This window comes from Megalobrama amblycephala, linkage group LG4, assembly GCF_018812025.1.
Source record: "Megalobrama amblycephala isolate DHTTF-2021 linkage group LG4, ASM1881202v1, whole genome shotgun sequence".
Lineage (NCBI taxonomy): Eukaryota > Metazoa > Chordata > Actinopteri > Cypriniformes > Xenocyprididae > Megalobrama > Megalobrama amblycephala.
The window spans coordinates 15,834,473-15,848,088 of record NC_063047.1 but is presented as its reverse complement, the minus strand read 5'-3'; the positions used below and the strand labels follow the sequence as shown (position 1 = coordinate 15,848,088).

General features: G+C 40.8%; 1 protein-coding gene across 9 annotated transcripts in view; it reads left to right on the top strand.

Moving 5' to 3' along the window:
• Nucleotides 1-13,616, top strand: part of LOC125266831 (zinc finger BED domain-containing protein 4-like) — a 75,237-nt gene that overhangs the window by 12,300 nt on the left and 49,321 nt on the right. Inside the window, exon 1 of one of the 9 annotated variants that reach the window (XM_048187897.1) lies at nucleotides 13,114-13,381. The exons of the other annotated variants lie outside the window; for them this stretch is intronic. Coding sequence (XP_048043854.1) covers nucleotides 13,144-13,381 — 238 coding nt within the window. The 5' untranslated portion in view covers nucleotides 13,114-13,143. Of the gene's footprint in view, nucleotides 1-13,113; nucleotides 13,382-13,616 lie in introns of those variants that run through there. 9 annotated transcript variants of the gene reach the window in all.

Here is a 13,616-nt window from a genome sequence, read left to right as displayed (position 1 = left end):
AAGTTAGTAGCTAGGCCTATTACAAAAATTTCCTTAAGTGTAATTTAGGTTTGTTTACAAATCAGTTCATTTTAACCTTCAATATTAAAGGTGCCCTCGAATGAAAAATTGAATTTATCTTGGCATTGTTAAATAACAAGAGTTCAGTACATGGAAATGACATACAGTGAGTCTCAAACTCCATTGTTTCCTCCTTTTATATAAATCTCATTTGTTTAAAAGACCTCCGAAGAACAGGCGAATCTCAACATAACACCGACTGTTACGTAACAGTCGGGGTTTACGCCCCCAATATTTGCATATGCCAGCCCACGTTTCCAACATTATAAAAAGCATTAGACAAGGGCAGCCAGTATTAACGTCTGGATCTGTGCACAACCAAATCATCAGACTAGGTAAGCAAGCAAGAACAATAGTGAAAAATGGCAGATGGAGCAATAATAACTGACATGATCTATGATAACATGATATTTTTAGTGATATTTGTAAACTGTCTTTCTAAATGTTTCGTTAGCATGTTGCTAATGTACTGTTAAATGTGGTTAAAGTTACCATCGGTTATTACTGTATTCACGGAGACAAGAGAGCCGTCGCTATTTTCATTTTTAAACACTTGCAGTCTGTATAATGCATAAACACAACTTCATTCTTTATAAATCTCTCCAACAGAGTAGTATTAGCCGTTAGCCACGGAGCACTATCAAACTCATTCAAAATCAGAACTAAACAATATAACAGTATACAATACTCACATAATCCGACGCATGCATGCCGCATGCATGACGAACACTTTGTAAAGATCCATTTTGAGGGTTATATTAGCTGTGTAAACTTTGTTAAGGCACTGTTCAAGGCAAGCGCGAGCTCTGTGGGCGTGGACCACGGGATTTAAAGGGGCCGCAGCATAAAATCGGCGCGTTTATAATGATGCCCCAAAATAGGCAGTTAAAAAAATTAATTAAAAAAAAAATCTATGGGATATTTTGATCTGAAACTTCACAGACACATTCAGGGGACACCTTAGACTTATATTACATCTTTTAAAAACATAATCTAGGGCACCTTTAATGTAGTACTAACTGATTCCCATATATATTTTACAGTATTAGTTAAGAGATTTTTTTTCTTAAGAAAATTTGCCATACTTATATACAGTATATCCAAAATAACTGATATTGAATTGAATTTCAAGTTAGTGAACTTTGATGACAAACTGGCAGGAAATGGTGCAAAACAGAAAACAAAGTCCAAATGTGGTGATATTGTGACATACCGATAAGCCTCATCTTTCCATTATTGTTACGCTCTAAAAAATGCTGGGTTAAAAACAACCCAAGTTGGGTTGAAAATGGACAAACCCAGCACTTGGGTTAAATGTTTGCCCAACAGTTTTATTTAACCCAACTATTGTTTAAAAATGACTGTGGCTGGCCAAAATGAACCCACAATTTGTTGGAAATTGAAAATCATACACATATAATTAGAGGCAACAATAATAATCAAAAGATGAACATTTATTAATAAACAGTTTAATAAATGTTTTTTGTTTAATTATTATATTTAATATAAATAAATGTTAATTTCCAGCATACTTTGGGTTCATTTTACGCAAGCAATACAGCAATTTCTACACAATAGTTGAGTTCAATAAAACTACCCAGCAGGTTGGGCAAACATTTAACCCAATCGCTGGGTTTGTACATTTTCAACCCAACTTGGGTTGTTTTTAACCCAGCATTTTGTAATAATAGTTGCAACTTGCACTCTCAAGTGTGTATTGAAACTTGCCAGCTGTAAAAACCTGTGCTCAGGACCATATTGATATAACATCGGCTATCTTAACTGGCTGAGTTAGATGGGGATTGACACTAAACAGTAGAAAATCAGTCCAGTCTCTACAGCTGTAAATGTCACTGGATTTTAAAGTCTTTTGTTGCTTATAATAAATTGACATGTTGATAACACATACATAAGCAGTCTTTCAGAATGCTCTCAATTACATGTAGCCTAGATCAGATGCATACTATATGCATTAGTGAGTGTGGTGGTGCTTATAGGGTCGGGTGAGTATGAGGCTGGGAGGGAAAAATCACAGTATTGTAAGGACCCCCCCCAATCGGCCCAAAAACGGTGTCCGACGGCGTTGGGCGAAGGTTAACGCGTGTATGCCTTTTCAGCGCCTCTGAATGTTCACTTAATTTCACTCGTTTAATCTGACTCCAATTTCAAATGATTATTACACTTAGGTTGTGTTTCCAATTAGAAATTCATCATTAGTTATGCATTAATTTAGATATTTGATGATTCTGGATATCCCATATTTCAATTGTTCAGTCATTAGGGACCCGATGCCGCACAGAGATACTCGCCCCGGGATTTCGCGGTAAACTCACGGACATAAACTCGCCAGTCTGATCTTCGTCAGAGGGTGTAATAAGTTGGCTAATACCTTTAGTCGGTTGCCTACTGCTCACTCGAACAAAAGTGTATTTTAATTTAGCCACTTCCATACAACTTGCTAAATCAGCGGTAAACAGAAATCAAAAGGTCTTCAGATGAAGTGCCTACTGCTCCTTCATTCATGCGCCTTCAGTTTGTTCTACCCTGGACACAGATTTACGGTAGCATTAACCTCCCATAATTTACTGGTAATAATGATATCAGGAGAATCCAGAGTAAATCAAATATAACATTTTATTTGTCAGGTAACAGTGTATCGTGTCAATTACACACATAACCAATTAAAGCCAATTCAGAAATGATAAATGCATAACATCGATTACTCAAAGAAATGCATATATACACAGTGATGGGTGAATGTCTTCAGACATTCACCCATCTCTGTGGGGTCCTCTCCTACAGATGATCCCCCCTGACTGCTTTGCTCTTTACCTTTTATACCAGAACCAGAACAAAAGGATCGTAAATGTTTATTACACCAACACCTGTTTTGGGGGAGAGGAGTTTTTTTTTTTACAAAAGGCACCACCCAAAAGAGGACAGAATTTTCCTTAGTTTTCAATCTTCTTCATGACACTAGTGACTGCTGTGAACCGTTTTACCAATCGCACTGAGACAAATTAAATGATACCAAACATGAAAAGGGAAAAACAATAGATACACAAGTTACATTATATGTTTTGAATAACTTTCAGTGACTTGAGCCAGAGGAAGGGGAGGTGTGTGTGTGTGTGTGTGTGTGTGTGTGTGTGTGTGTGTGTGTGTGTGTGTGTGTGTGTGTGTGTGTGGTGGGGGAGGCGTTGTCCTTTTGGGGTTAGGGCGAGGCGTTGTCCATTGCTACTTCTTTGAGATCTTCTTTCCAGATTAAAGTTTTATTACTTTATTGCAGGACGCTTTATCTCAGTTTTTGTTTAGCAGGAAAATCAAGCCTTACAGTATACTCACTACAAAAAACTACACCACTGGTGTAGCCTATCTGAACGCGACGACACAATTATTCTAAAAGACTGATTTTGAGACTGCAGTGCTCGTAAATGTAATCAAAGTAGCTATTATTAGCCCTATTAAATATTCTTTCGCATTTCTCCCTTGTGCTTGGGAGTTTGTTGTCATTCTCTCCGTGCTCATATTAATATTCATTATTCTGTATAATGAGTGTGTTCTATGTCTGTACTTCATTGGTTGTTCTCTCCCCTCTTCCCCCCCTCTACACTCCCACTTTTCCAGAGCTTTACACGCCCATTTTCAGACTTTTTGAAACTCAGAGGTGTGAACGACCAGGGTAAAACAGGGGGGTTTCATGACCCTTTAACAGGTTCTCTTAAATTCCAAAGAGGCAATGTGAAAAAAATTACACCACAGATACAGTGAGTAGGCTACTTTACACTGTAAATTTCAAAGTTGTAAAGATTATTGGAGTACATAAGAAAATTCTATTTCAGTCTTTCTACTTCAAAATGTTGAATTTAATTCAATGTGTTACATGACGTTAATTATTTGTGAAATTTGCTAGCAAGCAGGTAAATCCTACACCTTTTTTGACAGTGTATGTTAAAATTCAAGTTTATAACCTAAACTACAAACTCAACCCACATTCTAACAATCTAAGGACATTCTAAGGACAAATTTTGTGGTTTGACTACTAAAGGGTCACTTTCCTCTGGTGCTTGTGTACCTTACCGAATGAGAGGTCATCATCTGATTAATGCTTTGCTCATATTGTTCTGCCAGCTGTGCGAGCTTGCGGGTCTGCTCCTCCTTCAGCGACTTCAGGATGGCTTTGTGGTCACTCTTAGGGGAGACCTCTGATGGTTCCTCAGAGCTTTGTACTGCTTGTTTTGCACCACAGGTATCTTGGAATTGCTTTTTGATCTGCTTCTCCAATGTCTATAATGAGATGAGATGAGATTATTTTGTTTGAAAAACGCATGCTCTGGAATTTGATATACTCCTCCTTGGCGATTAATCAGATCACCACCAAACTCAGTCAGCATGAAGTCAAGACATTGAGGATGCTAATTTGCGAGCGGATTTTTGATATCTCAAACAGTTTGCCTATGGCGAGGCAACACATTTATGGCGAAAAAAGGGAAACAGGAAGTGTGTTATAACTTCTGCATACATACACTGATTTTGATTAAACTTCAGCTGTGTGTTCATTGTAGGATTCTGATCACATGGATGTGACTATTGTGAGTCAAAGTTATAGTGCCACTAACTGGCAGCAGGAAGTGTATCACTTTCAAAATGCTTTGAGATCACCCTCTTGTTTTTACCCGAACTTCATCAGAATAATATCAAGACAGGTCGAATATAGACCTGTAAAAAGATTTTTGATATTTTAAACACTGTTGCCATAGCAACAGATCAAACTTCGATATTCGTTTTGGATGCTTTTGAGACTCTTAGCATGCTTCAAACTCAACACACACGTCAGAGATCTCAGCCAGTCGACATGGGCAAAACCCTAGAAACGGGCGGAGACGAGGACCTCTATAGACCAATTTGGTGTTTGCAAACAGCGATGACGTTTTTTGTGGGCAGAGCCTACCTGGTTGCAGAAAATGACAGTTGAGCAGTAGCAGTCTATGGAAGCCACAAAATAAAAAAATAAAAAAAAGTGAATTTCGAGTTTATATCTCACAATTCTGACTTTTATTTCTCACAAATCGTCTCGGGTTACGAGTTTAACCCCTGTTCCCTGAGTAAGGGAATGAGACGCTACGTCCAATGACGAGATGGGAACCCTCTGCATTTTGTGTTCATGAAGCACCTCTGTATCCAACCAATGAGGAAACGTGACGTCAGAGGCGGGTGACGTCACGGACCAGGAAACTATAAAGCATGCCCGGAACAAAGAACGCTAGCTTCTGTAATATGACTGAAACAAAGCGCTCCAGGCATGAAGGAGGTACGGCAACGTGACGTAGCGTCTCGTTCCCTTACTCAGGGAACAGGGGTTACACTCGTAACCCGAGACGTTCCCTTTCGTGGGAACATTGATGCTACGTCCAATGACGCAATGGGAACGCTGTCCCAACTATGCCGTATCTTCGAGAGCCTGGCTGCTATCTTGCAAAACCAGGGCCCCCAGAGTATAATTCACATCAAGATTGTAAAATCTAATAAAGGTGTGCTGGGATGACCATCCAGCTACACCACAAATATCGTCTAATGACACTCCTGATATTAGAGCCTTAGAAGCAGCCATACCTCTCGTGGAATGGGCACGAATAGCCAAGGGACATGGGTGTCCCATAGTCTTGTATGCGATTGAGATGGCCTCGACCACCCACTTGCTCATCCTCTGCTTGGATGCTGGACCCCCCCTTCTAGGGGACCCATAACACACAAACAATTGATCCGTTTTCCTCCACAGGGCAGCTCTGTGGACATATGCATCCAGTGCCCTCACAGGGCAAAGCAGATTTCGTCTTTCCTGATCCGGATTTATAAATGGAGGAGGACAAAAAGCCTCAAGTGCAATAGGACCCGGGACCCGAGTGGGGACCTTTGGCATGTAGCCCGGTCTAGTATGTAGAAAAGCCTTGACCATACCAGGCGCAAATTCTAGACATGATGGAGCAACTGACAGCGCTTGCAAATCACCAATCCTTTTTAAGGAAGAAACAGCCAGCAGAAACACTGTTTTTAGTGTCAGAAATTTATCTGACACCTCTTCTATCGGTTCAAAGGGAGCCTCAGCCAACCCTTGCAACACAATAGCTAGGTCCCAGGCCGGAGTTTTTGTGCGCACCGCAGGCCTCAACCTCAGTGCACCACGGAGGAAGCGTACAACCAGGGGGTCTCGACCCACCGAGGAACCCCCTACAGGATTATGATAAGCTGAAATGGCTGCGATATAGACCTTCAATGTTGAAGGGGATAAACCTTCTGAGAACTTTTCCTGAAGGAATTGTGGCACAAAGCTAATAGGACACTGGACAGGGTCCATATTATGTTGACTACACCATGTAGCGAACAATTTCCATTTGTACATGTACAGCTTCCTCGTGGAGGGAGCTCTGGATTGAAGGATGGTCTCCACAACCTCAGAGGTCAGGCCCACAGTTTCCACATTTCTGGGCGGGGATGGAGAATTGTGCTGCCTGCTTGTGAAAGGAGATCCTGCCTGAGAGGAAGCTCCATAGGAGAGCCGTGAAGAAAAGATATTAGGTCAGCAAACCATACTCTGGTCGGCAAGTAAGGGGCCACTAATATTAGGTCGACCCTCTCCTGGCGAACCTTCTCCAGAACTCCCGGGAGCAATGAGATTGGGGGAAATGCATACAGACGTAGCCTCGGCCACGTCTGCAGCATAGCATCCAGCCCTAGAGGTGCTGGGTGCTCCAGAGAGTACCACAGAGGGCATTGAGATGACTCCTCTGTGGCAAATAGGTCGACTTGAGCTCGACCGAAAGTTTTCCATATCAACTCCGCCACCTCGGTGTGGAGTTTCCATTCCCCCGGTCTCGCGCTCTGCCTCAACAGAGCATCTGCTCCCACATTTAGATTCCCCGGAATATATGCTGCTTTCACAGAAAGGAGTTTTCCCTGGGCCCACAGGAGGATGCGACTGGCCAGTTTGCACATTAGGCGAGACCGCAAGCCCCCTTGGTGGTTTATATATGAGACCATACGGACCGTACGGACCAACACATGGTGTCCCCTCAGGTCTGGGAGGAAGTGCTTCAGTGCCAGAAACACTGTCATCATCTCCAGCCGATTTATGTGCCAGAAGAGTTGATGGTCCTCCCATAGACCCTGAGCCGAGCGACCACTCATGATCGCCCCCCAGCCCGTGAGGGAAGCATCTGTCGTAAGCATTACGCGACGACGAGAAGTCCCCAGCACGGGTCCCTGGGACAGGAACCAAGGCTTTTTCCACATGACCAGAGCACAAAGGCATCGCTGCATGACTGATCATGCGAAAAGGATTTCCCCTCGGAGAAAACCCCTTGGTCCTGAGCCACCACTGTAAGGGTCTCATGTGCAGGAGGCCAAAAGTAATAACGTTGGACGCAACTGCCATCAGACCCAACAGTCTCTGAAACTGTTTTACAGTAAGTGACTGGCCTAACTTCACCCCATTCACGGCCCCGAGAATGGAATTCACACGAGCAGGGGACAACTGTGCCTGCATCGTGGTGGAATCCCAGATTACTCCTAGATAGTTTGCAATCTGACTCGGGACCAGCACACTCTTTTTGGCATTGAGCCTCAGCCCAAGCCTTTTCATGTGCGACAGAACAACATCTCGATGTTGAACTGCCAATTGTTCTGTTTGAGCTAGTATCAACCAATCGTCGATATACAGGGAGTGCAGAATTATTAGGCAAGTTGATTTTCTGATCATATTTTTTTCCCAAGCACATTTTACCAATTCCAATCCACATCAATCTTAACTACTATTAATATTGTTTTTAATCATTTATAAGTGATATATAATTGTTCATGAAGGCTGGAAATGAAAAATGCCTTATATTCAGGTGTGCAGAATTATTAGGCAAGTTTTCTTTTACAGGCAAAATGAGCCAAAAAAGAGATTTAACTCAGACTGAAAAGTCAAAAATTATTAAATACTCATGAGAAGGACGCAATACTAATGCAATACTAGAAATTGCAAAGTTAAAGCATGACCAAGGGACAGCAAAATGCTCATTGGGTCAGTGGGGTCAGACAAAAACAGGTGGAAAAGAAAAGACACGTTAACTGCAAAATAATTAAGAATTATGTGTGAAACCATCAGGAACCCTTTAGTCTCCAGCGCCACCATTTTCCAGAACTGCAACCTACCTGGAGTCTCCAGAAGTGCAAGGTGTCAGGATCTCAGAGACTTAGGTTAGCTAAAGAATCCTAAAAAATGACCCGCACTTGATAAGAATCACAAGCTGAAGTGTTATAAAATACATGAAGACTGGGTTTTTATAGGCCTTATAAACCGACAGCTTGAGAGTGACTCCTGAAGGACCAGCACCACATCCTCTTGTACCACTGTTTGAAGAATTTATCTTCCAGAATCTGGCAGTAAGTTTTGGAAGATAATTTTTAGTCCATCTCTGCAAGACAGACATTTCAGGATAAGAGATGGACTAAAAGTGAACTCAAACACCTTACTGCCAGATTCTGGATAAATTCTTCAAACAGTGGTACAAGAGGATGTGGTGCTGGTCCATCAGGAGTCATTCTCAAGCTGTCTGTCTATAAGCCCTATTAAAACCCAGTCTTCATGTATTTTATAACACTTCAGCTTGTGATTCTTATCAAGTGCAGGTCATTTTTTAGGATTCTTTAGCTAACCTAAGTCTCTGAGATCCTAACACCTTGCACTTCTGGAGACTCCAGGTAGGTTGCAGCTCTGGAAAATGGTGGCGCTGGAGACTAAAGGGTTCCTGATGGTTTCACACTTAATTCTTCACCTTAATTCTTAATTATTTTGCAGTTAACATGTGTCTTTTCTTTTCCACCTGTTTTTGTCTGACCCCACTGACCCAATGAGCATTTTGCTGTCCCTTGGTCATGCTTTAACTTTGCAATTTCTAGTATTGCATTAGTATTGCGTCCTTCTCATGAGTATTTAATAATTTTTGACTTTTCAGTCTGAGTTAAATCTCTTTTTTGGCTCATTTTGCCTGTAAAAGAAAACTTGCCTAATAATTCTGCACACCTGAATATAAGGCATTTTTCATTTCCAGCCTTCATGAACAATTATATATCACTTATAAATGATTAAAAACAATATTAATAGTAGTTATTAAGATTGATGTGGATTGGAATTGGTAAAATGTGCTTGGGAAAAAAATATGATCAGAAAATCAACTTGCCTAATAATTCTGCACTCCCTGTAGTTCAGCACGCGGATGCCCTGGAGTCTCAGCGGAGCCAGAGCTGCATCCACGCACTTCGTGAACGTGCGGGGTGAGAGAGATAGGCCGAAAGGAAGAACCCTGTATTGGTAAGCTTCGCCCCCGAAAGCAAACCTGAGGAACTTCCTGTGAGAAGGATGGATGGATACATGAAAGTATGCGTCTTTCAGATCTATCGCCACAAACCAGTCCTCGGACCTGATCTGAGGGATGATCTGTCTGAGTGTAAGCATTTTGAACTTAAACGTAAATTTATGATCGGACGCAACCCTCCATCCTTCTTTGGAACAATGAAGTAGCGGCTGTAAAAGCCCGACATTTTGCTGGGAGGAGGAACCCTTTCTATAGCTCCTTTCTGCCCTCAAAGGCCCCGGACGCATGGCATCAGGACCTTTTCTTTGAAGCCTTCCGGGAAATAATGTCGGTCCTCAGATCCGTCCTGCTCCCGCCCAGCAGCCTCGGGGGGATGAGAGCGACGGGGGAGAATTTTTTGGAAGGCCGCTGACTGTTTTCGTGTCTCCTGGAATCTGTCGACGACAGTTGTTACTGCGTCGCCGAACAGGCCACCAGGAGACAGCGGCGCATCCATTAAGACGTTTTTGTCTTTTTCTTTTATATCTGAAAGATTCAGCCATAGATGCCTCTCCGTGGCCACCAGGGCTGCCATAGAGCGGCCGATTGACTTGGCCGTCTCCTTGGTGGCCCGGAGAGCTAAATCTGTCGCTTTTCTTATCTCCTGAATCGTATCAAACATCGCTTCCCCACTCTCATCTATTTCCCCCAGCAGATCGGCTTGGTATGCCTGCAAGATTGACATAGTGTGCAGGCATGCCACAGCCTGACCTGCCGCCGAATAAGCCTTGCCCACCAAACTAGATGTTGTTTTTAGTGGCTTGGTGGGCAATGTCGGGGTCCTGAGGGACGATGCAGACTCGGGCGAGAGATAGCTCGCAAGCGTCTCTTCTACCCGAGGCATAGCCCCATAGCCGTGGTGCTTCAGCCCCATAATGTTGCTATATAGTGATGTCTGTTTTACAACCTTGATCAGTTCTTTAAACCTTTTCTTGGAGACCCACTGTTCTTCAGAGTTTAGCTCAGGGGTAGGCAAGTTCGGTCCTAGAGAGCCGCTGTCCCCAATTTTATTACTCCCTGAAAAAAATCCTGAAGAGCTTGATTAGCTTGTTCAAGTGTGTTTGATTAAGGTTGGAGCTAAACTCAGCAGGACAGTGGCTCTCTAGGACCAAACTTGCCTACCCCTGGTTTAGCTACAACCCTAAAACACACCTGAAGCAGCTAATAAAACCAGTTCATTTGTTGGCCACTGACAACATAATTATATAAATAGTTTGATAATTAGGTTAATTAAAATATAAAAAACACAAGATAAATACTGATGTACTAATTTTGAACTGCAAATGATAACGTCACACTCACCATTCAGACAGGACTAGTTGTTTAAACAACGATTGAGTTACAAATCTTATCGTCCAACATCTGTGATTTCATGTGCTCATTCAGACAGGACTAACATCTGTGTTTTTTTACAGAGGAGGGAGTGTGCGTTTTCTAGACACGGGTGTTACACAAGGTCACATGCTTTGTTTACAAGGATTACGTATGACACATATGTCTTTAAAAGTGGCTGTTTATAATAAACTTCCATAAGTGAGCAGAAAAATCTAGACTCGTATCTTACCAGACACTGGTATTAAAATCATCTTTGCAGTTTCCATGATTTGGCTCCATTTATTAAGGCCCGAGCACCGATGGTGTGAGAACCCTATTGGAATTGCTCAGCCAATTCTTCTTCTTCTCCGAAATGAATCACATTTTTGAGGGCCTAAACGTTCTCAAACTCATGAAACTTTGCACACGCGTCAGAAGTGGTGAAAATTTACGTCTGATATGGGTTTCAGAATTAGGTGTGGCAAAATGGCTCGATAGTGCCACCTACAAAATTTCAACATTTCACGTACAGGTATGAAATTCGATAAACAGATGTAACAGCCCAATACCTACAAAAAAGCCTCTGGGTGCAAAATCTGTGAACCCAACAGGAAGTGAGATATTTTAAATTTTCTCTGCAATTTTTCAGTTTTTGCCATTTCCACACGTTGTATTTTAACGAACTCCTCCTAGAGCTTTAATCAGATCAACATCATATTTGGTCAGTCTAATCTAAAGGACTTTGAGATGTTAAATTATGAAGATCTAGAGTTTTCGCTGAAGGGCATGTCCATGGCGGCCTGACAAAGTTCGATGTTTCGCCATGAAACAGGAAGTTGTTGTAACTCGGGTATACAATGTCCGATCTGCCCCAAACTTCACGTTTTATTATATAACCGTCTAATGTTTTTTTAACACGAACCTAGTTACACAACTTAATTAAGGGGGATTCAGTTTGCCTAACAACAGATTAAGAAGGAAAAGATGCTCACCAAATGAATCAACTATTCTTTTATACACCCATGAAAACAAAAATAATCACCACACAAAGAGAAAATACAAGAAAAAGACAATCAATCACATTATTCTAAACAATGTAATGTATAGGTGCATTGCAGAAGTTGGGCAATAGGTTGCACAGTTCTATAATGTGAAAATGGTGGTGTGTGTGTGAGAGAGAGTCTTAACTGAGGGTATAAAGTTCATCAAACAATGTCCAAAGTAGAAGTTATCCCTTAGATGATGAGTAATCCAATTATTGATGATGAATTCGCTCCAACCAATAACAGTTCTCAAGCTCCAGACTTTTCCCCATCAGGTACAGCCATAAGTAAGCCAAAAGCCACAAGCTTACATCCATCTGGGCTTTAAATCCATATTTAGTAGGGATGGCTGACGCGAAACTGACGTTTCGACGCAGTGTCGAGATCCCGAAGCGTAGATGTTTCGAAACACTGCTCCGAACTGTGATTCAAAACACTCATGTCACGTGACTATGGTTAAACGAAGCCTCGGCGCGTTTCACAAGTGTTTCGACAGGTGGCGTGCTTGCCGAGCCTGCGTTTGATTGATGGGCGGGAACAAACCACACAATGGCACATCTGTCTCGACTCCCACAAAGTTTAAAAGAGAAGTTCATGCACCTTCACCTCGTGGGTTTTTGTTAGAGGAGAGAGATTTTGAGTTTTTGCGATATAGTGACATTTATAGTGCGATTTGGTTAGTTATAATTAGGCTAGATTTAAATTTATATATTGAGTGATAGACTAGAGACAGTGACAGATAGTTAGGATAGATATAGTGACATTTATATAGGCTAAGTTAGATATTGACAGATAGCATAGCTAGTAGTTAAAGATATAGAATTTCATAGGAGATAGATAGATTCATAGATAGATTGATTCATAGATTAACATAGATTGATTCATATATATATAGATATATATATATATATATAGATATATAGATAGATAGATTCGTAGATAGATTGATTCATAGATTAACATATATAGATTCATATATATATATATATATAGATTCATAGATAGATTGATTCATATATTAACATAGATAGATTCATAGATATATAGATTCATAGATATATATATATATATAGATTCATAGATAGATTGATTCATAGATTAACATAGATAGATTCATAGATATATAGATTCATAGATATATATATATATATAGATTCATAGATAGATTGATTCATAGATTAACATAGATAGATTCATATATATATATATATATATATATATATATATATATATATATATATATATATATATATATATATATATATATATATATATATATATATAGAGAGAGAGAGAGAGAGAGAGAGACATTAATAGAACAGATAGAAATGGAGGCTCCACATAAGAGATGCCGTACATCTGTGGTGTGGGAGCATTTCCATTTGGAAACCCCAAATAAAGTGAGATGTATGTATTGTGATAGGCAGCTAGCCTACTTCAACAATACATCATCCATGATGCGCCATTTGAGGAGCACTCATCCTGCCATTTTGCAGGGTGCAGAGGATGGTTACATTCCCCCTGTACCTAAGCCTGCTACTGACACTGCTGGGCCATCTAAGCAAGGTATACATTGTTTGATATAATATATACTTCAGATAACACTGTTTTGAAATTCCATAGTTTTAAATAGACTTAGGCTTGTGTCAACCAGCCTTACAACCTATGTCCATTTCACAACTCCCAATCATTAAAAACAGCTTCACTCTGAATATGTAAATATAACATCTCACAAAGTTAGCCACTGTATTACATATAATTTTTTTTATACACCTGAAGACACCATTTTGGTTTTTGTAAT